This window comes from Onychostruthus taczanowskii, unplaced genomic scaffold, assembly GCF_017590055.1.
Source record: "Onychostruthus taczanowskii isolate IOZ18803 unplaced genomic scaffold, ASM1759005v1 scaffold143, whole genome shotgun sequence".
Classification (NCBI taxonomy): domain Eukaryota; kingdom Metazoa; phylum Chordata; class Aves; order Passeriformes; family Passeridae; genus Onychostruthus; species Onychostruthus taczanowskii.
This window is the reverse complement of record NW_024498608.1, coordinates 105,897-127,794: the sequence shown is the minus strand read 5'-3', so window position 1 is coordinate 127,794 and position 21,898 is coordinate 105,897. Positions and strand designations below refer to the sequence as shown.

The 21,898-nt window shown below is 35.2% G+C and overlaps 1 protein-coding gene across 1 annotated transcript in view; it reads left to right on the top strand.

Moving 5' to 3' along the window:
• Positions 1–21,898, top strand: part of ADGRV1 (adhesion G protein-coupled receptor V1) — a gene marked incomplete at its 3' end in the record, with an annotated part of 121,696 nt that overhangs the window by 5,218 nt on the left and 94,580 nt on the right. The window contains exons 6-16 of the mRNA XM_041398295.1: positions 2,480–3,045; positions 4,263–4,533; positions 5,333–5,662; positions 8,900–9,076; positions 10,054–10,277; positions 17,824–17,856; positions 18,917–19,043; positions 19,132–19,317; positions 20,008–20,188; positions 20,732–20,895; positions 21,541–21,664. Of these exons, the coding sequence (XP_041254229.1) occupies positions 2,480–3,045; positions 4,263–4,533; positions 5,333–5,662; positions 8,900–9,076; positions 10,054–10,277; positions 17,824–17,856; positions 18,917–19,043; positions 19,132–19,317; positions 20,008–20,188; positions 20,732–20,895; positions 21,541–21,664 (2,383 nt within the window). The remainder of the gene's footprint in view (positions 1–2,479; positions 3,046–4,262; positions 4,534–5,332; positions 5,663–8,899; positions 9,077–10,053; positions 10,278–17,823; positions 17,857–18,916; positions 19,044–19,131; positions 19,318–20,007; positions 20,189–20,731; positions 20,896–21,540; positions 21,665–21,898) is intronic.

Here is a 21,898-nt window from a genome sequence, read left to right as displayed (position 1 = left end):
TAAAGGCTTGGCTTAAACAGGGCTAGAAGTCCTGCTTCACAAAATTCAGTTTTGGCTCTGTGGGCTATCGTTTTATCTTTTTAATGTTGCCTCTGTATTTCTCGTCAATTAATATTTTTAGTTTCTGAACATACCCTGACTGCTCTGACTATATCTGTTAGATGCTGTACAGTAAAAGCATAAACAATCAAGGAAGCTTTATATTTTTATTCAGATAGTGAGGTTCTTGTATTGTCAAGGATGATGTTCTTTAACTACACAGAGGATCATCTATTAGACTGATGTTTCTGTATTTAACTTTTCTGTGTGAACATGATACTGAACAACTTGATAGGGAAATTCACTAAAAAGTTATGTAGGGGGAAAAGAAGTGTCTGTGTCAAAAGTGGGAAGTTTTTATGCAATTTTGTATGCATTTCTGCTGATTAAGGAAAATAGTCTTCCAAGTCTATACTCATACTAGTATTTAAGGGACTGATCCAAACTGCTGTGTAGAAATATCTCTTTCAGATTAGATGTATAATTTCTGTAATTTATATATGAAAAGAATTCATTTAGTTTGTGGGGGAGATGTGATTTATTTTTCCTCTGAGGGGTGTTTCTAATGCTCTTTCACTCAGAGTTTGATCTGTATAGCCATCATGGTCCACTCGCTGGATGTCTTCTGTGGCTGTACACAAAAGGTTAATTTTGTGTAAAAATCCTGTATGTTGCTGATGATGATGGAATGCACAAGCATTTAGTGTTACTCTCAGAACATAATTTGAACTGAAGTTAAGATCTGAAGTTAAGAAAAAACTCTGCAACAGATATTGTTCTGAATTGCAAAGCCTTTTTCCTACAAAAATTCGGTGACTGCAGCTCTGATCTCTTCAGTAGTATATTTGTAGTAATTTTGTTGCGTACATTTCCTTTTTTAGTGAGGAATAATGGAAACTTTTAAACAGAAAATGAAAGAGGTAAATCAACCTGAAAATCTTTTATATTATTGTCTTTGAAGTCTGCCTGGGGTTTTGGTTGGTCAATAATGTTACCATTAAGAATTACAAAGTGTCCTGTATCATCTGTATATGAGATGTTAAGATGTAGACTACAGCTAAAGTTATGGATATATTTTGGCTCTCTTAAATGTATATTTTTAAATTATGCCAGATGGAATATTAGTTAGTCAACTAAATGAAACATAAGTGAGCATTTTTTTAATGAAGTAGAACAACTGTGTTGTACTTCAGTATAGGAAGCTCGTGGCTGAGATCTTCCAGATCTCGCACTGCCAACAAACCCTGATATCAGTCAATGGCATTATGCATGTTTCAGTGCCACAAGCCAAAGGAAATGAATTGGCATAAGCTATCATGCCCGCTCTTCTAGCCCTAGAAAAGGATCTGAGGGTGTCCAATAAATAAATGAATGTGAAAGAGAAAGAAATACTGGACAGCAGGATTTTCAGAAGTTGTACTTTTGTCCTGGAGTTCCTCTCAGAAGCAGATACTTCTGATTTCCAGTAGTCCACAATAAAGATGAAATGCAAAGATCACAAATAATTTTTAAAGATTTACTTTTTATCTATATGTATTAGTATATTTATTCGGTTCTATAGGTGTAGCTAATCAAGATTTGGGGAATAAAATGTAGAATCATAGAATCATATAAAATGCTGAGTTCAAAGGAACCCATTAGGATCATCAAGTCCAACTCCTGGCTCTGCACAGGATACCCAGAAATCACATAATACTATTTTTGTCCATATATATATACTTATATGTTAATATAAAGCAGAAATTTAATTCTTAATTCAGTAATTTGTTGTTTATGAGCTATTCTTTATTGCCTCCTGCATCAGATATTGGAGAAGAAATAGCTGGAACTAAAATGTAGTTTTAAATGCTTGTTTTGTAGAAATACCAAAATCTAAATTACTAGTAAGAACAAGAAAACACTCATATCTGTGATGGAAATTTTGTCTGGGTTTGTGGTGATTCCACTTGCATAGGGATGGATGGGCTAAGGTAGGTTCTATAAAGAAGTTGCTGCTGTATTTTCTCAAGCACCTTTACCTATAGAGGTAGATCAGAATCAACATCAGAAAAAAGAAAATTTAGGTCTAAGTAATGGAGTGGAACACTTCTTTCCAAGTAGAGGTGGCTTTCAAAAATGGCAGTTGGTCTCCTCATAATGTCAAGATGTAAAGATGAAGATTTTTCTGATTCTTGAGTAACTTTTATTTGTATTTTGTTTGACTTTGTACTCTCTTTCAGAAGTATGGTTAGGTAAAATAGAGACCTTAAATTTTGAAAAGGGGTTTTTAATGAAAGTTAAAAGCAAGACTAGTCTCCTGTTTGTTTTAATATGAAATGAGCTATCAAGTTAGTATAATTTTACTCTTCTGCAAAACACATAAACCATATTTGTCAGTATAAGTGTTCTGCATATATTTGATGTAGGACTTACACACAATTTCTAATACTATTTTTTCCAGGTGCCTGAAAATGATGAAATCTTTGTTGTTTGTCTGAAGAGTGTGGAGGGAGGGGCTGAAATCAACAACACAAAAAATTCTGTTTGGATTAATATTAAGAAAAACGACAGTCCTGTGCGTTTTGTTCAGAATGCTTATATGGTGCCTGAGGAAGATGAAGTGATAACAATCGAAGTGGTTCGTGGTAAAGATGTCACTGGAAAATTAATTGGACCTGATGAAGATGAAGTCTCTGTCAGTTACGCCATCATAACTGGGGATTCAGCTGCACATGCACAGCTTAATGTAGACTTCCTAGATCTACAGCCAAATACAACTCTTGTTTTCCCACCTCTAGTTCATGAAACATATTTGAAATTTAAGATCCTTGATGATGCCATACCAGAAATTGCTGAGACCTTTCAGATTATGCTTCTTAAAGACACTTTGCAGGGAGATGCTGTTTTGATTTATCCATCTGTTGTTCATGTCACTATCCAGCCGAATGATAAACCCTATGGAGTGCTGTCAATTCACAGTGTTCTGTTCCCTCACACTGTTATCATTGATGAAGACCAAATTTCAAGGTACTACAGGTCTTAAAATCTAGTATCTAGTCAGTTTATGAGATTTGTTTGTGATAGTTAAGGCTCCTTAGGATATCATTAATTATAAAATCACTACTAAGATGTAATGTAGTAATCACTTAGTGTGTTGTTATTATCAGCTATATTTACAAAGATTTCCAGGAAGTGGGAACGTCTAATTATACAGAAAGTATTTTAATGTCTATAAACTGTGTTTAAATAAGCCATAAGTATTCAATCACTTTATCAGAATAGTGAAATCTCCTTAATCTAAAGGCAGGTCCAGTGAAGTTGTGATACTGATACACACAGGTTCAGTGGGAAATACGTTTCTGTCTTCCACCCTTGGTGTATATTTGTTTTTACTATCTATAAAGCCAGTGATTGACTAAAGGAAAAAAAAGTGTTCAGCGTCTCCCATTAGTTACCTTAAACTCAAAAACAATTTAAATATTTGTAATTTTACATAGGGATTAAAATCAAAGCTCTGTACAAATTTTATAGGCAGACTGATACACAATATTGATAATCTCAATAAAAATGTCCACCACTAATTACTGGTAGTTCATCCCCAAAGAAACAAATAATGCCTCAAACTATCATACTATGAGAAATTTTGGAAAAATATTTTATGGTATGTAGGGCCCAGCACTTGAGTATTCATCTTTCTTTTTTTTTATACACAGTAAAGAAATAAATCCTGCTTTCTGAATGTTTGTAAGTCATGATTTCCAGATTTTTTTTGTGGTCATGCACTTGTCACATGCAGGCAACATGACATTTCCAGTATCATAAGTATCAGTAACTGAGTATTTTTTTAGTATTGAGGCAAACAGTTCATTCAAGATCATCATTTCAGTGCTCATGCCTCATAACTGCTCATGCTGTAGACTAGGCAAAACATTTTCCTAAATTTGATTTGTATTTCTCAAGACAAATGTAAAACATGCCAAGACTCCACTCAGTTCTGAGTGTCGTACTTGCTGTAAACAAAGTGAGATCTCACACGTATCTTCCGAGGTTTTACAAAGAGTTCATGACTAAATGCTCAAGTCTTACATATATATTATGATTTCGCAAACTGTAAGCCTTGAGTCAAATGTCAGTTGCAAGCATTTATAGCATGTAGGTCAGTGTAAATATTTTAGGGAATTGGTAACAATGCATGCCAATAGTAATTATGGTTTGTGGGTTTTTGTTTTCCTTTGAAACTATAGGTTTGAAGGGATCACAATTGTAAGAAATGGTGGAACACATGGAAATGTTTCTGTTTCCTGGGTTATAATCCGAAATAGCAGTGACCCTTCACCTGTAACTGAAGACCTACTTCCAGAGGCAGGAGAGATAAGTTTTGATCAAGGAAAGATGCTGGTGACACTTCATCTGGACATTATTGATGATGATATACCAGAAGAGGCAGAGCCTTATCTTCTGAAACTCCTAGCTTATACAATACACGGAGGTGCAGAAGTCAGTGAGCCATCTGAGGTAAGTTTACTTTAGAATTCGCTTGGAGAAGGTATTTGAAGTAATAAAGACCTGTTTTAATAATACTGATTGATTGATGGATTATCTGAACAGGTTAAAGGCTTTGTCTTGGATAAAAATCAAGAAAACCGATCCTTAATATAATCTTAGTTATAGAGCCATATCTAAAGTATTTGGCTGAGTATAGTGTACAATGCCAGACCGTTTTACTGTGGTAGAATTCAGTTCAGATTATTCCCAGTGTGCAGTGATAGCATTGAATAAATGCTGTCTTGAGTGACTGCTTTCTAACACAAGACAGGAAAGTTGTTTTCACTTGTTCATTTGCTATTTTAATGATTACTGAAATGTTTTACAGAGTAACAACTTCAAGGGGGAGGTTTGGTGATTAAGACTGTAACCTCTGAACAATGAAATAAAGGGTGGCTAGACTTGCTGACAGTTCTGTGACTCAAGTCCCTGCTTTGTCTTTCTTGAAAATGGTTGGAATGAGCTTGGTGAATAAAATGAAATCCATTACAGTCTAAAACATTTTTAAATTGTTCATTTTGGCTGCTGTATCAAAAAATCAGTTATTCAGAGCTCATTCTGGCACGTGCAATGATGCATAGTGGGACAGTTGCCACTGTCAGTGCAATGCTTCTTGTGTATAAAGAATTCTTTGAGGCTGTCAATCTGATTTCTTTCCTGATGCCAGTTCACTAAGGAGAAAAATGTGTGGTGACAGTCAGGAGATAATTTTGTGAAAGCATGAAACTATGGTATAGAGTAATGCAGCATGTTGTTTTCTGCTTTGCAGCTTCTGTTTTACATTCAGGACAGTGATGATGTTTATGGCCTGATAAAATTCCATCCTTTGGAGAATCAGAAGATTGAAAGTAATCCAATGGGACGCTTTTTATCCTTGAGTTTTGCAAGGGAAGGAGGAACAGTTGGAGATGTGCAGTTGGTTTATACTGCACTGTATATTCCAGCTGGAGCTCTGGATCCTGATAGAGCGAAAGGTGGCATTCTAAATATGTCTAGAAGAAGTACTCTCATCTTTCCAGAAGGAAAAGCACAAGTTACTATAAATATACCAATACGAAATGATGCGTTTCTTCAAAATAGAGCTCATTTTGTCATACAGGTATCTCAGCTGGTTTTGGGGTGGTTTTTTAAGCCCATGTAGTATAAAGGATATAAAATAGTAGTGGCTCCTTCCCTTTTAACTTAATTAAAAGGATTCTGTCTTATTAAAAAAAAAAACCAAACAATTAGTTCTGTAGTCAAGAAAACTCTTTCAATTAGATACTGCTTCCACAGATACGCTATAAGGAGCCTTATTCCTAATCATTATTTACTAATTACATAATTTAAAAAAATACACTGCAATAGGATTCAGTTACTAATAATGAAATTTAACAAAATTATATCAATGTTGCAGAAGTTAGTTACCTTTTCAGGTATGTTATTCTGTCTACCCTTTGCCTTTCAATTTAATCAAATTAAGGCTTCTAAAGTACAGAAGTATGACAGATTTTAGAAATTAAAAGAAAGGAATTATAGATTAAAATAGTCAAACATATGTTTAATTTGTCTGCAACTTTGATCAGGTATTTGAAAAGTTCTTCTAGATTTCCCTTTATGTGGTCTTTTGGTTTTTTTCGTCCTCTGTTTTTGTTTTTGTTTGTGGGGTTTTTTTGTTCATTTGTTTGGTGGGGGTTTTTTTCTCTTTATTTGAATTTGTAAGAAGGGAGATTGTGTCATTGCTTATAAGACTGGCTGGAAAAATACACTAAAATTATGCTTTTGAAAGAAAACGGGTTTTCCACAAAAATGTTTAAAAAAAGATTTTTTTTATTTACCAATGATTTTTTTTCTTCATTTTTCACTGGAGAAAACCAGATTTGCATATATGTTACCAAGTTATTGTTCAGATATGCTGCTGTGGGAGATTCTGGGCATTGTAAATTAGTGATTTTTAAACCTATTTTCTCATCCGCAGTTGAGACTATCGCATAATCTCTACTTCCTCTGATTAACTATTGCCACTGTCTAGGATCATGAGACCGGGGAGCAATCCTGATACACAGACAAAGGGGTGACTTGGCACAACCAAAGCACAAATATCAGAGTCATTTCTTAGTTATTTTTGGTCTTCCCCTTTTAAGTGAGGTGTTTTCAAAATTTTCAAATAGAGATGTTGATGTGGAACCATAAATGTAAAATTTGTTCTTTTTTTCCTTTAATTTCTAGCCTACCAGAAATGTTTTAATTACTTGAAAGGATTTGTTCCCTCTACCTACTTCTCCCTACATTCTATTAAAAAATAAAAAAAAGGAAAGAGAGAGAGAAAAAAAAATATTGCCAGAATCGTATTATCATTTTAGTTGCACATGCTCTTTCAATGTTCACAGCTAGGCTGGGAATACATTTCTGAAATATTAGAATAGGTTAGTGTATTTTACCTTTTCATATGTTCTGAAAGACTGACAGAAGAATTGAAATATCTAATTCCAAGTTCCTTGCAGGTGATAGATTACAAATAACATCTCAGTGTGAACTATGGACAAGATGTGTTACAAGTACTTCAATATGCAGACATTTGGCCTGGTTTTTCAAACCACAGATTTCAGGGAGATGGGGTGTATGTTCTATACTTTCTCCATGAATTATAAAATTTTTTTAATTTGAGTACACAAAATCAGATGCAACTTCTAACACAAATAACTTCTTTAAAATAGGAAGAAAAATACCCCTATTTATCACTATGACAACCCTTCTACATTGTGAATGAATTATAGTCTCAGCAAATATGTTTCAATGAGATTATAAAGTTTGTACTAGGCCCAGTAAAGGATCAACTCAAAAATCAGGGGAGGAGGGATGGAGGAAGAAATGAAGCATAAACACAACAAGAGAATAGATAGAGGAACTGGAAATGTGAGATTATCCTTCTTCAGAGACATCTTCAATTAAATAACCTATTGTTTGATATGCAGACTACTTTTGGTATGGACAGGAAGATTATCTAATTTAGTAAACTGCTTGGCATTATTTGGTTCACAGTGCATTCTTTTTTCCCTCATGGACTGATTTGCTTTAAGAGAAAGCACTGAATCTAAAAAAAAAAACAAACCAGTATTTCATTAATTTTTACTTTAATCTCAAATTTAATATCCAGATAGTAACAAAGGGAATTATTTCAGCTCTGTAGTATTTCAGAAGTTCTACTGAGCTAACAACAACAACAGTGGTCCACCTGCATGGTGTTAATGGGAGAATTACTCACCTGCTCTAAAAGAAATCTTAGAAAACAAAGAAACAAGTAGAACCACTCTCTGTTCCTAAGAATCCCAAGAAGTAGCTTGTATGGTTGAGAATCAATTTCTAATTACAATATTTATAAAACAAATCCCATCTATCATCAAATAAAATGTGCATGAATATTTTTGAGTGTTACTTGAGTAACTGCAGAAAATATGATACAGTCCAAGTATTTTATATAAATTGGTTTTAAGAAGCAAAGGGATTTACAGCTCATCAGTTGAGAGGATGATTCATAATAGCTATATAGATTTAAATAATGTCATTTTGTCCTTCTCCACATCCTAATGGGAGTTCAAAGGTGGTTCTCATTGGTGTTCATGCACGAGTTTACAGAAGTATGTATAAATCATAGAAATATCTGTTATTATGATCCATGTAGACAGAATCTGATACTGTTATATATGAAAGGAATATTAAAATAAGTAAAACAAGGAAAGTCATGTCAGTGGTTCGGATGTGCTAAGTGAATGGTATTTTCCGTTCAATGATAAACATTTTTCTATCTCTTCTTAGTATAAGTAAACCATCAAAAAATGTGGTAATATAAGTACAGTTTTGAAATCTTGTACTGATTTTCAATTCTGAATGTAATTCTAACATATTAGTTATTGTAAATAGAGAAGTCTTTACATTTTTTTGAGAGAGGAAAGAAGAATGAATCACTCCTTGGCTTCATGAGAGTGTCTAAATTATTATGTTTCTAGTGACATCAACAGATTTTTATCAATGCATGGCAAAAAACCTAAAGTTTGATTCATAGGTCAATTCATAGATGTAGTAAGGAATTGCCCAATTTAGAAACTCTACATACATTTAGTTGTTTACATGATTTGTCTGAGAGGTATACCAGTCTGCTGTAGACGATTAATACCATTAATTTAATTTCTTACACAGCTACTTACACATTATTTAGTAGAAATGTTGCTGGTAGAAGAAATTTATCCTGGAGGTGTTTTGCTCCTTGCATATGACACTTATTCCAAGATGTCAGAATAGTTTTTGCTTGGTACTCAGGCTTCTTATTTTTCAAGTTTTTTCTTACTTTTTCTCACAGCTGGAAAAAGTTGAGCTGCTGAATAGAATTCCTCTTGTCCCACCTGTGAGTCCTAGATTAGGTGAGATTCGAAATATTTCTTTGAGGATTACTCCAGATATTGCAAATGGAGAAATAGGCTTTACTAGCAATCTTCCAATTATTCTTTCTGAACCAGAAGAATTGCCTGCTACAGTGGTAAGTAAACATTTTTATATTGTCCCTTAGTATGGAAAACTTATTTGGAGAAAACAAGTTTGCTATATCCACTATAACATTGGAAAATTAACATGAGAAAAATCCATCCTCCAAGTTTGATCTTATCTCAAATATTGTCCTGCTTTAAAAAAACAAAAAGGCAAAAAATTGCTAGCAAGATTAATGTGTTTGTCATCTGAAAAGTGTGGTGAATCTTGCTTTCTCTGTAAGAATCTAGAATTGGTTAGGTCTTCATGCTCACCTGGAGCAAAAGATGCTGCAGACAGTTTAATTTCTTTCACTACTGCAAAGACACTCTGTAGAGTAGGACTGATTTTGCTTCCAAATTTTGTGAAAGTGTGTGTGTTTTTTATAGGTGACTTACATGTGAATATGTAGCTTGGCTTGCTGGGTCTGTTTTCTAATAAATATGCTTTTTTGTATTTCTCAGTACCAAAGCATTTTCAAAAGCATCATCATCCATCTGAATGCTGTAACCCCAGCTGAAGAAACCCTCTATAAAATATTTTTCTTACATTTTCCCTTTTTTCCCCCTAGTTGTTTTAACTGAGATTTTCCTTCAAATCCTGAATCAGAGAACTGTTTTTCATCCTCAGAATAAAACTGCTGATTTAAAACATAGGTTGTCTTTATGAGGTCAGCATTAGTTAAATCAATCATAGAAGGGTTTTTGTGTTTATGATTGCTAAGTGATTTGTCATGTTAATCATCTGCCACCTCCACTAAGTATATATAAACATATATGTCCAAGTAGGTAATGGATAGATGATTAAAAATGTAAGATTCAATATATATCTTCATAGATATACCATCTTTGATTTCAGATCTTACACATAGGTATAAGTAAAAAGCCCAAGGTGAATATTTTCAGGCTCATATTCAAACGGTCATTTGCAAAGGGTTAACTGTTTTTGCATCTAGTTTTACAAGTCACAGCAGACTCATGTGCTTTACAGGTTTCCATTGCATTGCATCGAGATGGGACTGATGGTCAAGCAACTGTGTTTTGGAGTTTGAGGCCCTCTGGTCCTAATCACAAGGCAGTAACACAGGATGATATAAGTCCTTTTAATGGCTCTGTTGTTTTCTTATCTGGACAAAGTGATACTGCAATCAACATTACCATTAAAGCTGATGATATACCTGAAATGAATGAAACTGTGTTACTAACTTTGGACAGGTATTGTACCCTAATCTTTATTCATATGTACCACTTGCCATACTCAATCTATATTAAAAAAAAAAAAATTGGCACAGTATTAATTATGAGTTGTTGCCTCCATTGTATTGGTAATGCCTGGAGGAATACTGAGCCCTTGATTTAGACTGTGTATGAAATCTTCTTTGACTTGTGATCAATGTAAGAAACCATATTGTGCTTATTATCTAATGATTTAGTTTTGTTTGTATTTTGATTAAAAATAACGTATGCTACTTAAAAAGTTGATTTAGCTTTGATCTTTAGTTGTAGCTCTTGGTTATAACACTTTCAGAAAAATAATGTTTAGTAAGATAATGGGGAAAGCTGTAATGAATAATAACAAAAAGCAGTAAGTGTGTTTTTCTCAGAAGAAGTTTATAGTCAGGATGTTGTTGCAGAATTAGATACTTCCGTCACAACTGCTGGCTTCCATAATAGGCCAGTGTGACTACTACCACATGCGTCAGTTACAAAGGGAGCAGTGGTGTTGCTGAAGCACAGTGTTGTAGTCTCCCTTCTGTGTGACATCAGGGTTGCAGGATACTTAAGGCTGTTAGAGGCCTCAGAAGACATTATCTGCATGTGAACACTACTCACTATAGCTGAATTATTTCATATCCAGGAGCCTTTTTTTTTATTAGCAGGAGAAGCTTGGCTGTTTCTTCAGTCCTGCCTCCAAAAATTCAGATGTATGTAGAGTTTAGAAACACTATCACTTCTGCTAATACCTCCTAATAATCTGAGGTATATTTTTACCATTTATTTTTCTGGAAACATGCTAAGAGAGGTCTGTCAGCTGCAATGTCTGCATTGAAGATCTGCTATGTATACAGTCCTTATCTTATGCAGAAGTATCCTCATTGTACATAGGAAAGGTAGACTAGCTCATAGGAACTTTTAACACCGTATGTTCATGTAGATTACATACTAGCAAACGAGAAAGCAACTCCTTAAGCTGCTGCTGATCCTGTTTTTTTAAGCATTGTTCTATCACACAGGAAAGATACTTTTTCAGTGCAGGGTTGTGCACTAGATGCATCCACCAGCCAGCTTCTGTAGAAGCTGGCTGGTGGATGCATCTAGTGCACAATTAATTATTTCATTCTAATCTTGGATACTCACTGTGTTGAAAGGATGGCATGTTGAAGACAAAAACAAATGGAGACTATTGCAATCAGTTCTCTGTTTTTCTTCCTGTGGATGAAACTGGTTTGCCTGAAAGTTCGTTAGAGTCTGTGGCACAAACAAAGAAACTAAGATTAGAAATAATGATTGAAGTTGTGAAGTAGTTGCGTAAAGTGGCAAAAATGCTGAAGTAGAAGGATAGGAGACAAATAAGTACATAGAGGAAGTGGGCAGCATAAAAGATTAACTTTTTAGTATTGGACAGCTCTGCAGTATGTGTAACTACAGCTTTTTGCCACTTACTCTGACTAGTAATCCCATGCCTTGAAAATTATGTCTAAAAGGGGGTTGAGTTGGCAGCTGAACAAACACAACCACTGTTCTGTTTTTGCTGTGTGTAGTGGGAGTAGCAGGTTCTATTGATCATGAAGTGGCTGGTAAAAATTACTCCAGCAGTAAGCAGCTTTCCCACACTTTGCAAGGTCAGAGAGTGAAGTATGGAATAGGTAGTCCGGCCAGGAAAAAGTAAATAAGTAGCAGATAAAATCTGAACTTTTCTCTACACTACTTGACAGTGTCCCTCCAGGCTACAAGTGAAATTTGGCAACTTTTAATTTGAGTAGAAGCCAAGAATGCAATACCTGCAAAGATCATCCTTTCAATACTGGAGGTGACTCTTCAAAGCAGGGGTGAATGATACTGGCAGGATGATGCATGTAAGCTTTTGGTATTGTGTCCTACATAGTTTGTGTTTTCTAGATTAACAGAAGATTTCAGTTTCCGGGACTGGCAGCTAGCACCTCACAGCAGTAGTGAATTACTATGAAAACAAAGATGGCAGTCTGCTGTCGATGTGCTTGCACTGCTTGATAAACTGTAGCATAAGTCAGTAGAAAAATAGAGTATGTGTGGAATTTAATGAAACTATAGATGTCAAAATATGTTCATAAGCATTCTATTTATTGCAATTAGTAATAGCATGGGCAAAATAATATGATAATTAGTTCTAACAAGGATGTATTATTTACAACTCAGTGATGTTGTTAAGGCAATTTATGTTTTAAATGAGCTTTGATTGTACCTGTAATAACAAAAGAAACCTTCCAAGCCATTTAAAATAGTATTTTCCTTCTTTGCCCCGTGGCCACTATCTGTAGGCCCTGGATATTAAAAATAATTATGAATGCTGTCCATAAAGTGGTGGCCAATGTATATCATGAAGAATATGCTTACCCAGAAGACGAGCTGTAAAGGAGCAGGATAATCCTATGCCTGCTGAAGCTTCTTCATATTTTCTTTCTTTAGGACCAGCTTCAATTCGGATGCCGGCCCATATCTTAATAGGCCTGAATTGAAACTAAACATAAATAAAGCCAGAGATCTGCATCACTACAAACCTAAATCTGATAGTTTTTTTAACTTTTGCACAAGAAATTTGGCTATTGGCTGTTGTCATGCCCCCGGTGCAGATACACAGCTATAAATTTGGCTGTTGGTACAGCTGAATGGCCAGGACCCTCATGGTACATGGACTGTGTTTGTTCTCTTAAATAAGTGGAACTGAGAGTGAAAACCTCTGAACTTTAGATCCTGGGAAAAACAATACACAAATTAATTTATTTTTATTTTGGGAAAATTAAAATCCAGGAATAGCTGAGTGTTTACATAGTTTATGCTCAGAATCTTTTGGTCATGACTCCCATAAATTAAGATACCAGAAAAGATCCATGTACGTGTATGTATGTATCTAATGTGACATATGTTCAATGAAGCAAAACTGATGTAATGTGGAAAATTTTATAGTTCTAGTGATTTCTGTGATGTGATACAGGCTGAAGTACTTAATACCTTCTTTGCCTCAGTCTTCAGCCTCAGAAAGACCAATTATTCTCAGGGCAACTGGTCCCCTGAGCTGGTAGAAAAGGTCGAAGAGCAGAACAGATCTCCTGAAATCTAGAAGGAATTAGTTAGTGATTAGCAGAGCTATTTAGGTGAACAGAAGCCTATGGGACTGGACAGGATCCATCCTAGGATAATGAGGGAGCTATTGTAAGAGTCTCTAAGCTGCTCTCTTATAATTTATCATCAGTCATGGCTAACTGAGGAGGTCACAGACAATTGGAGGTTGGTGGTGCTTGTTCACAAAGAGGGCTGGAAGGATGGTCTGGGGAACTACAGGCCAGTCAGCTTGACCTTGGTGCCTGGCAAAGTTATGGAACTGATCATCTTGAGTGGGGTCATATGACATCTACAGGATAGCTGGGGCAACAGACCCAGCCAGCATGGGCTTAGGAGGGGCAGGTCCTGCCTGATCAATCTGCTCTCCTTTTATGATCAGCTGACATGCCTGAGGGATTGGGGCAAGGTTGTGGGTGTTGTCTATCTGGACTTCAACAAAGTTACTGTGTCCCACAGCATTTGCCTTGAAGAGCTGGCAACCCATGGCTAGGACAGGTGCCCTCTTTGCTGGGTTCAGAACTGGCTGGACGGCTGGGTCCAGAGAGTGGTGGTGGAGGGTGCTACATCCAGTTGGCAGCCAGACACTGGTGGAGTCCCCCAGGGATCAGTGTTAGGCCCAGAACTGTTTAATATCTTTATTGATGATTTGGATGAGGGGATTTACTCTTAGTAAATTTGTGAATGACACCAAGTTATGTGGGATTATTGATCTGCTGGAAGGAAGGAGGGCTCTGTGGAGGGACCTGGACAGGCTGGGTTGATTGCTCAACACCAATGGCTTCAGATTCAACAACATCAAGTCTCAGAGTCTCCACATGGATCTCAACAACCTCATGCAGAGCTACTGGCTGTGGAAGAGTGGCTGAAAAGTAGCCCAGTGGAAGAGGACACTTTTTGAGATACTGGATAGAAGAGAAAGTTTTGTAGAGAAGTATGTTTTTAAGACTAAGAATAATACAAACTCATGGTTGCCAAATTGCAGGGCCCAAAACTGAACCCAGCACTTGAGTCAAACCTATGTTTTGCATTTACACTTTTAAAAAAATTATTTTCCAAATTTAATCAAGGATTTTTTGTTTGAGAGACTACTTAATGATAAAAAAGTTTGCAAATCATGGAAGGCCCATTTAAAGCACTGCATACTGTCTATGTGTCTTAATTCAGGGCATAAAAAAAGTTGTTTAATGGTGTTTGCAGTATTTTTCTAACTTGGGGATTTCCTGTGCTTAGTGCTTATTTCAAAACTATATTTATCTTTCTTAAGTAATTTTTCCTTGAAGAAATATATGTGATGCTATAAGAATTAAGTATTTAATTGTAAAATGTTGGCTTTTACTTCAAGGCTTTGGCCAGATCTTGTTTTGATAGGGAAAAAATTATTTGAAACTGGTTGTGTGAGTTACTGGACACCTACTGCTAGCTTTCATTACTTTTCAAAGTAGTAACACCATATATCTTCTGCTATGAATAAAAAATGTTAAAATGGCCTCCAAAATAAAATAAATTGTGGGTTAAACCTGGAAAGAAGGTGTTCTCTCTGGTAAGAAACACTGTGGAATTTATAATGTGGCCAATCCTCCTTGGATACTATTCTTTAAAGCTAGGTCACTAATTAAGTCAGTAGATAATTCTGAAAAAAAAAAAAAAAAAGTAGCGAACACAAATAGAGGATGCAAATTGAGTAGCATTCCACAGGCAGTTTGAATGCACCTTTTCTGAGATACCTGAAAGAACAGAAAGATTTTAGAGAAGCGTGACTTTCGGAGTAACACTAATACAAATTCACAGTTGCAATTTTGTTTCTCATGGGCTTTTCAAAACATTCACTTTCTTCAGAATTATAGTTCTTGGTTCAAAGTTACCAAATTAAAACACATCTCTTAATTATTATTTTATTTTCAGTAATATTTATTTAATAATTTTCTTGTTATTTTAAATTCAGTCAAAAATCTTCTTTCTGTTATTTTATAGTACTATGCATTTTAAAACAGTGAGATACCATTTTGAAGCTTCTCTAAGTTGTCCTAATTTATCTGTAGTTCTTGCTAAGTAATAATTAATGTATTTTTAAAGAAAGAACTTCGGTGATGACCAACCTTTTGAGATGAGATTTTTCATGTAGAAAGTGGGGGCAGCCTTCAATACAGGGCATAAGGAAAGGCCATGGTGGTAGGGCAGGTTAAATCAGGGACAAATGTCAAGTCTGGATGATGGTCACCGGCATCAGGCACAGCTCAGTGATTGCCAGACAGTTCCACAGCAAGAAAAAAAATCCAAGGCTGAGCCAGGAAGTCACTTGATGGATCCTGGTCCAGGATTGGTATGAAAATTTGTATATGAGTACCCCAGAATGTAGGCACAAGGGATCCTGTTGTGTTCATTGCTCATGTAATGGCAGATCTGAGTTGGAAACCTGTGCCTCATGGTTTCTGTTCTGTTTTGCATAGGCTGTTTTATCATAGAATTACAGAATAAGGAAAATTGGAAGGAACCCATCAGGATCATCAAATCCAACTCCTGGGCCTGCATAGGATGTTCCAAGAATCACACAGTGGGCCTGAGGGCATTGTCCAAAAATTTCTTGAACTCTGTCAGGCTTGGGGTTGTGACTGCTACTCTGGGGAGCTGTGCCAGTGCCCAACCACTGTCTGCTGGTTTTGAATATTAACCAGAATTTAATATATTAGAGCACTGGTAGCAATCTGGCCAGTCATGCAAGGAAAACATGGTCAGATCCATCAGTCAGCCAGCCAGTCAAGTGACCCTAGTTTTGAAAACCTGGCTGGAGAAAAATCCAAGATAATGGTGTTTTTAGCAGTGGATGGGCTGAATCTGATTAGTCACTTTCTAACTTCAAAGTTCTTGAGATTCTGGTCCGATTTATACTGTGACTGTTAAAAGGTAGTAAATATTGCCAGTCTTCTAAATATTTTCAAAGTATACCTGGAGATACGCAAAGTACCTCCGCATGGTACCTTGGGGCTGTTTAATTTCAGCTACCCCTTGGATTTTGTTAGAGCTGCCATTGTGCGCTACATGATACTAGATTCTAGCACTAGTCCTCAGTTAACAGGCTCTTTTTCATCTGAGCTGTGTTTGGATTCACGCAGTCTGACTTCATGAAGATGAAAGAGATGCTGTATCTGGCATGTCCTTTCACTTTTTCATGATTGTGTCTTAACCACTTAAGCTTGTACTTAATGTGCCAAAAACCCACTTGATATAATGGTTCATTTGTATTCTCTGCTGTGAAATATATCACCAACAGCTTTGTGATATAATGAAATTGTAGCATTAAGAACAATATAATGAAAATTCAGCATAAATTTTAGCTCTGGAGTATTCACATTGACTTTTTAAATGGTATAAATGCTTGATGATTTTGGAAAACTTGCATACATTTCTGGAAGAAAGGAGAATGTCTTCATATATACTATATAAAATGTAGCCATATTTGAAATAACTAAGAAATTTCTATTAAATCAGACCTCCTGTTTGAAAGATTAGAGCTGCAAATGTATTTCCTTTATTGCTTCAAACTTTTGAGTGAACTCTTATGTCTACTGAATTCTGAAGCTGAATTATTTTTTAATTCAAAAATTTGCTTTATAAATGCTTTGTATATCTGTTTATACAATTTTAATGGTAGATCCAGGTTTAATATTAACTATATATTTATTTTAGGTTAAGAAAATTATCTATACATACTTCCATGAAATGACATATTTGTTATTGCAGAATAATGTCCTTTCATCTGAATTGATGTGATAGTTTTGTCATATGTGCTTATTTTCCTATTTATATTTTTTCCTTGGTTTATATGGGGGGGTTGGTGGTTTTCTTGTTTTCGTTTTTTGTTGGTATTTTACTCTGATAATCTGATTAATCTAAAAAATTACCGAAAATAAAATTTGATGTGATTTTTTGCTAGAATAGTCTTTGATATGTATGCGTTGTAATTAACTCCCAATGTACTTATCTGTTTATATCATTATTATGTCAGATTGATGGAATAACACATACTGGAGGCATGTTGAATGTGTTTTTTTTTTGTTGTGTGAAGTTATAAATGTGGGCTGCTGGTGCAGTTGTGAGCAGACACAGAGGTTGGCAGTGAAATGACTCCTGAAGGAGGGCTGGGTAGGGCATACAATGAATGGGCCTTGACATTGGTTGGCCCTGAATTGGTCATGTGGTCAGTTCTCACCTGTGAGGATTGCCCACTTGCTAGCATTTGTCAACAGGAAAATGCTAAGGAAGAAGGTTCCCATAAAAGGAACATGATGTGTTTGGAAAGGGAAAAGAAAACTTTGTGGTGCTCTTGTTTTTATTATTGTCTAAGATTGATACTTGAAATTCCAGGAACTAGCACTTTCATTTATTCCCCTACTCCTTTTCTTTCCCTCTGTTCTTCTTTCCTTCTTTCTTTCTCTGTTAACAGGGTAGAGACAGAAAGGTTTGTTGTGTACTTTGGGTAAGTGCAGTGAACTGTGGTTTGTCCTCAATGAATCAATGCCTTTTTTTTACGAGTGATTAGTTTGAACAGAATCTGTCAATAACTTCTTTTCCTCTCAGCAGTCATGTCTTCTGCATCTCTTCAGACAATGCTTGGTTGCCCTTTGGTTTTTAATTTGATGGCATGGGTTTCTGGCATGAAGCTTTATTTAGAATTTGTGAATGATGAAAGTTACTGATGCATGACTCAGTGATACCTGCACTTGATTGCAATATGGATCTGTTGTTTTAAACTGCCAGAAATACAATTTGTCCCAAGTAAATGCCTGAGTGGACTAGAACTGTAAAGAAGTTTTCTGTTGAGCAGTTATCTTTTTTCTGAATGACATAGTCATAGTCATTAACACAAGTTTTTGTGTCTGCTGGCATATATTTTTTAATATGCAATAAACATGACATATTACCATCTAAAATTAATATTTCCTGATTGTTCATTGAAATTTTCTTCCAGAAAACATGGAAGATGAATCTGAATTCATAAACCAACATTTAATAAGCTATATCAAAATCATCAGTCTGAAGGTGCATTCTTTATGCATCTTTCAGCAGTAGTTTTTCTTGCATTTCTAATTTAATGTACTTAAAACAATGTAATTGAAAGTTTATATCTGACAAAATGAATGCAAGAAATGCAGGTTCTCTTTGTTTAAGTGATTTTGGATCACTCCTTATGTTTTGATCCAAATAAAAAGTAATACTAAATGTGATTTAAAATTTTTAGTATATGATTCTATTTCTTTTTCTTTGTATTGTGTGCATGTGTGATTAAGAAGCCCCAGAACTATAAACTGTAAAAAATAACCAGAAAGCAAAGGTATCTCAGGAACAAAGGTTAGGTTTTCTTCAAGTGAATGGGACACTCTGATGTGTATTTCCTAATTTATTATGTTCTTTTTAGGTAATTGTTTTTGTCATTTATTCATAAAATGAATCAGGATTCTGATGTCCTTCACATAGATATGTATTTACTTACTGAAAGAACTGTCACTCAAAAAAACATGACTTGTTTCGTTTCCCAGGGTCAGTGTGGAAAATCAAATACTGAAATATGGGTTTACTACTTGTGAGATCACTATTTTGGAAAATGATGATCCTGGAGGAGTGTTTGAATTTTCTCCCTCTTCCAGAGGTCCCTACAGTATCAAGGTAGCTATCTGAATAACTTTTCTTAATCGTTATGGAAAAGTAAATCTTAGCAGAATACAAGTAAAATGCTGGATTTTCTTTTTCATAGGAGGGGGATTCTGTCGAACTGCAGATTGTCCGCAGCAGAGGGAGCCTTGTCAGGCAGTTTCTGCGATATACTGTAGAACCAAGGGAAAATAATGAGTTTTATGGAAGCACAGGAATTTTGGAATTTAAGCCTGGTGAAAGAGAGATCATAATTACCCTTTTGGCAAGGATGGATGGGATTCCAGAGGTAGAAATGAAAATTTTCATATCTCCAAATTGTGTTCACAGCATAACAGTTTGTCACTTATTAAAATATAAGAAAATATATGGTAGCAGAATGAGTATGTAATGCTTTTCTATGGAATGTGTTCCCAGTCTCCAAACCAGAGATGCCTGGATTACTGGAAGGTATCTTTGGCTTTAATAGGCCGTATTGGATTTTTTTTTTTTTTTTTTTTTTTTTGTAAATTGAAACTTAATTTCTCATCCACCTGAGCTTTTGGCATCTGTGGCATTCCGTAGTATAGAGTACCACTGTTTAATTGAGGACTGTAAAATCAGTTGCTTTCTTTTTGTTCCTCTTTTGGTAAATACCTGCTAACTGAACTCAGTGCTCCCCAGTCTACACTAATATTTGCTGCATAGATGGAAAGATGCAATGCTTGTTTTAGTGTTCCATGGTACATCTCTTCTGAGTGTTTTTGCAAGAAATATTTGAAGTACAAAGTCACATTATATTAATAATGCAAGCTGACAAATTCTTTTTAAATTAGCTTAATGTCAATGGTTTTAAAATCTTTACTTCCATTGTTACAGATGACAAAGACATACAAAACCATTGTGCATGTAGAAAATGTGTGTAATTTTCTTTTGTTGAACTTGTCCTCTCTTTCTGCTGAGTAAATATTTTTATTCTGACTGAGTTTCCCTCTTCCAGCTGGATGAGGCATATGCTGTTGTGCTCAGTGGCTACAGTGAAATGTCAGGCAAGCTGGGGAATGCCACAAGGGTAAATATAACCATTTTGAAGAATGATGATCCACATGGTGTCATTCAGTTTCTACCTGATGAACTATCAGTAACAATAAAGGAAAGTAAAGGAGAAATCATCTATGCTGGTAATTCTTTTTATTAGAGTAACTGCTTTCTCTGCTGTCTGCTCCTGCAAGGCTACTTTTCCCTACTTCAACTTTGAAGGACAATGCCTGACTCAGGAGTTTCCAGGGGAGTAGAGTATAATGAGCAGTGGAGATTAGTGCAGAGGAGGATGGGGCTTGAAAGACATTAGGGATCAATCCAGTTAAAATATAGCTCGAGAATATACCAGACAGAGAGTTTATTTACTTGCAAGGTACAGTCTGATAGTAGTAGTTCTGCTGGGCGAGCATGAGGTGTTATGTGAGAGAAGAATGAGCTAAATTTTCATATGTGTGACTTCAATTTATCGATCTCTATTGTATCAATAGAGTTGATACAAGTCTTAACTGCTGTAATGATCTATTATTATGTGGCTTTTTGTGTAAGGCACTTGCATATTAGTTTTGCAAGAAGTGATTTACTTACTGTTTCCTTTTTCTTTGTTTCAGCTTTGATGACCTTTTTAATTTTGAGTTGTGTTTTTCTGGAGATGCACACTGACTTTTCATGTTTACATTTTGTAGCCTCTTACAGACTTGTAAGAAACCAAGGAAACTATGGCAGTGTTAGTGTGTCCTGGATTGTTGACCCAGTATGTACCAATGACGTTTATCCAGAACAAGGGACTGTATTCTTTGATAATCTGGAGTTTTCAAAAAATATCACAATTTACTCTCTACCAGATGAGGTAATAATATTTACAGGTTTTTTTGTGTAAATACGTGGAGCAAAGAGGAAGTGCTGAAACACTGAAATTTAAGAATCAGCTCTGTTTTTTAAGAAACTATTAATTTTTTTGAGAAAAATCAAAATACTTGGATGGAAGGGAGTTTACTTAAGCAAATCATAAAGAATTTGAGACATTGTGCATATCTGGAAACAAAAAAGTTAGAATCTGTCAGTAGTCATGTGGTTAAGTTATAATAATAAGTAAACCGCTTGTTTTGGTAGCAAGAATCCTAATTTTATATTTTTAATGCTGATACATTTGAAGTAAGATAGGAAAGAATGAGAATAATTAGTAATAAATGAATAAATAAATAAATATAGCTGTAAAATAAGTTACATCAGCATCAGGAAACTGCAGGATAACTTTTGGATCACCTGTATAATAGTAAAGATGAGGGGATTTATTTAGAAAGATTTTTGACTGATGATTATTTTTGTGTGAATGTATGAACTGTCATTTTTCTTCCCTCTTAACACACTTACAAATCAAGAAATAAATGACAACATGCAGGCATGCTGTTTTGTTAGCCTCTTCAGTGGTTTATTTTAATTTCTTCATTGTTTCATATGCAACAAATTAATTTCTTAATACTTTGTCATTCAGGTGCCTGAAGAGATGGAGGTATTCATTATCAGACTATTCAATGCCACTGGTGGAGCAAGACTGGGCAATATAACCAGTGCATTTTTACAAATTACAAGGAATGATGATCCCATTTATTTTGCAGGTTAGATATTACTGGTTTTAAATTTTGTATTAATATTCCATCCCATACAGATTTTATTGAAAGAGCAGGTTATTGAAAAATCTTAATCCTAATGGAGCTAGTGTTACAAAACACACTTTTTTGGTTTTGTTGTATTTCTTTTTTTTTTTTTTTTTTTTTTTTTTTTTTTTTACTTAAGAATTTTTTCTGATTTTATGTCATTTTTCTTGTTGATGGCGCTTGGATTGGTTAGGT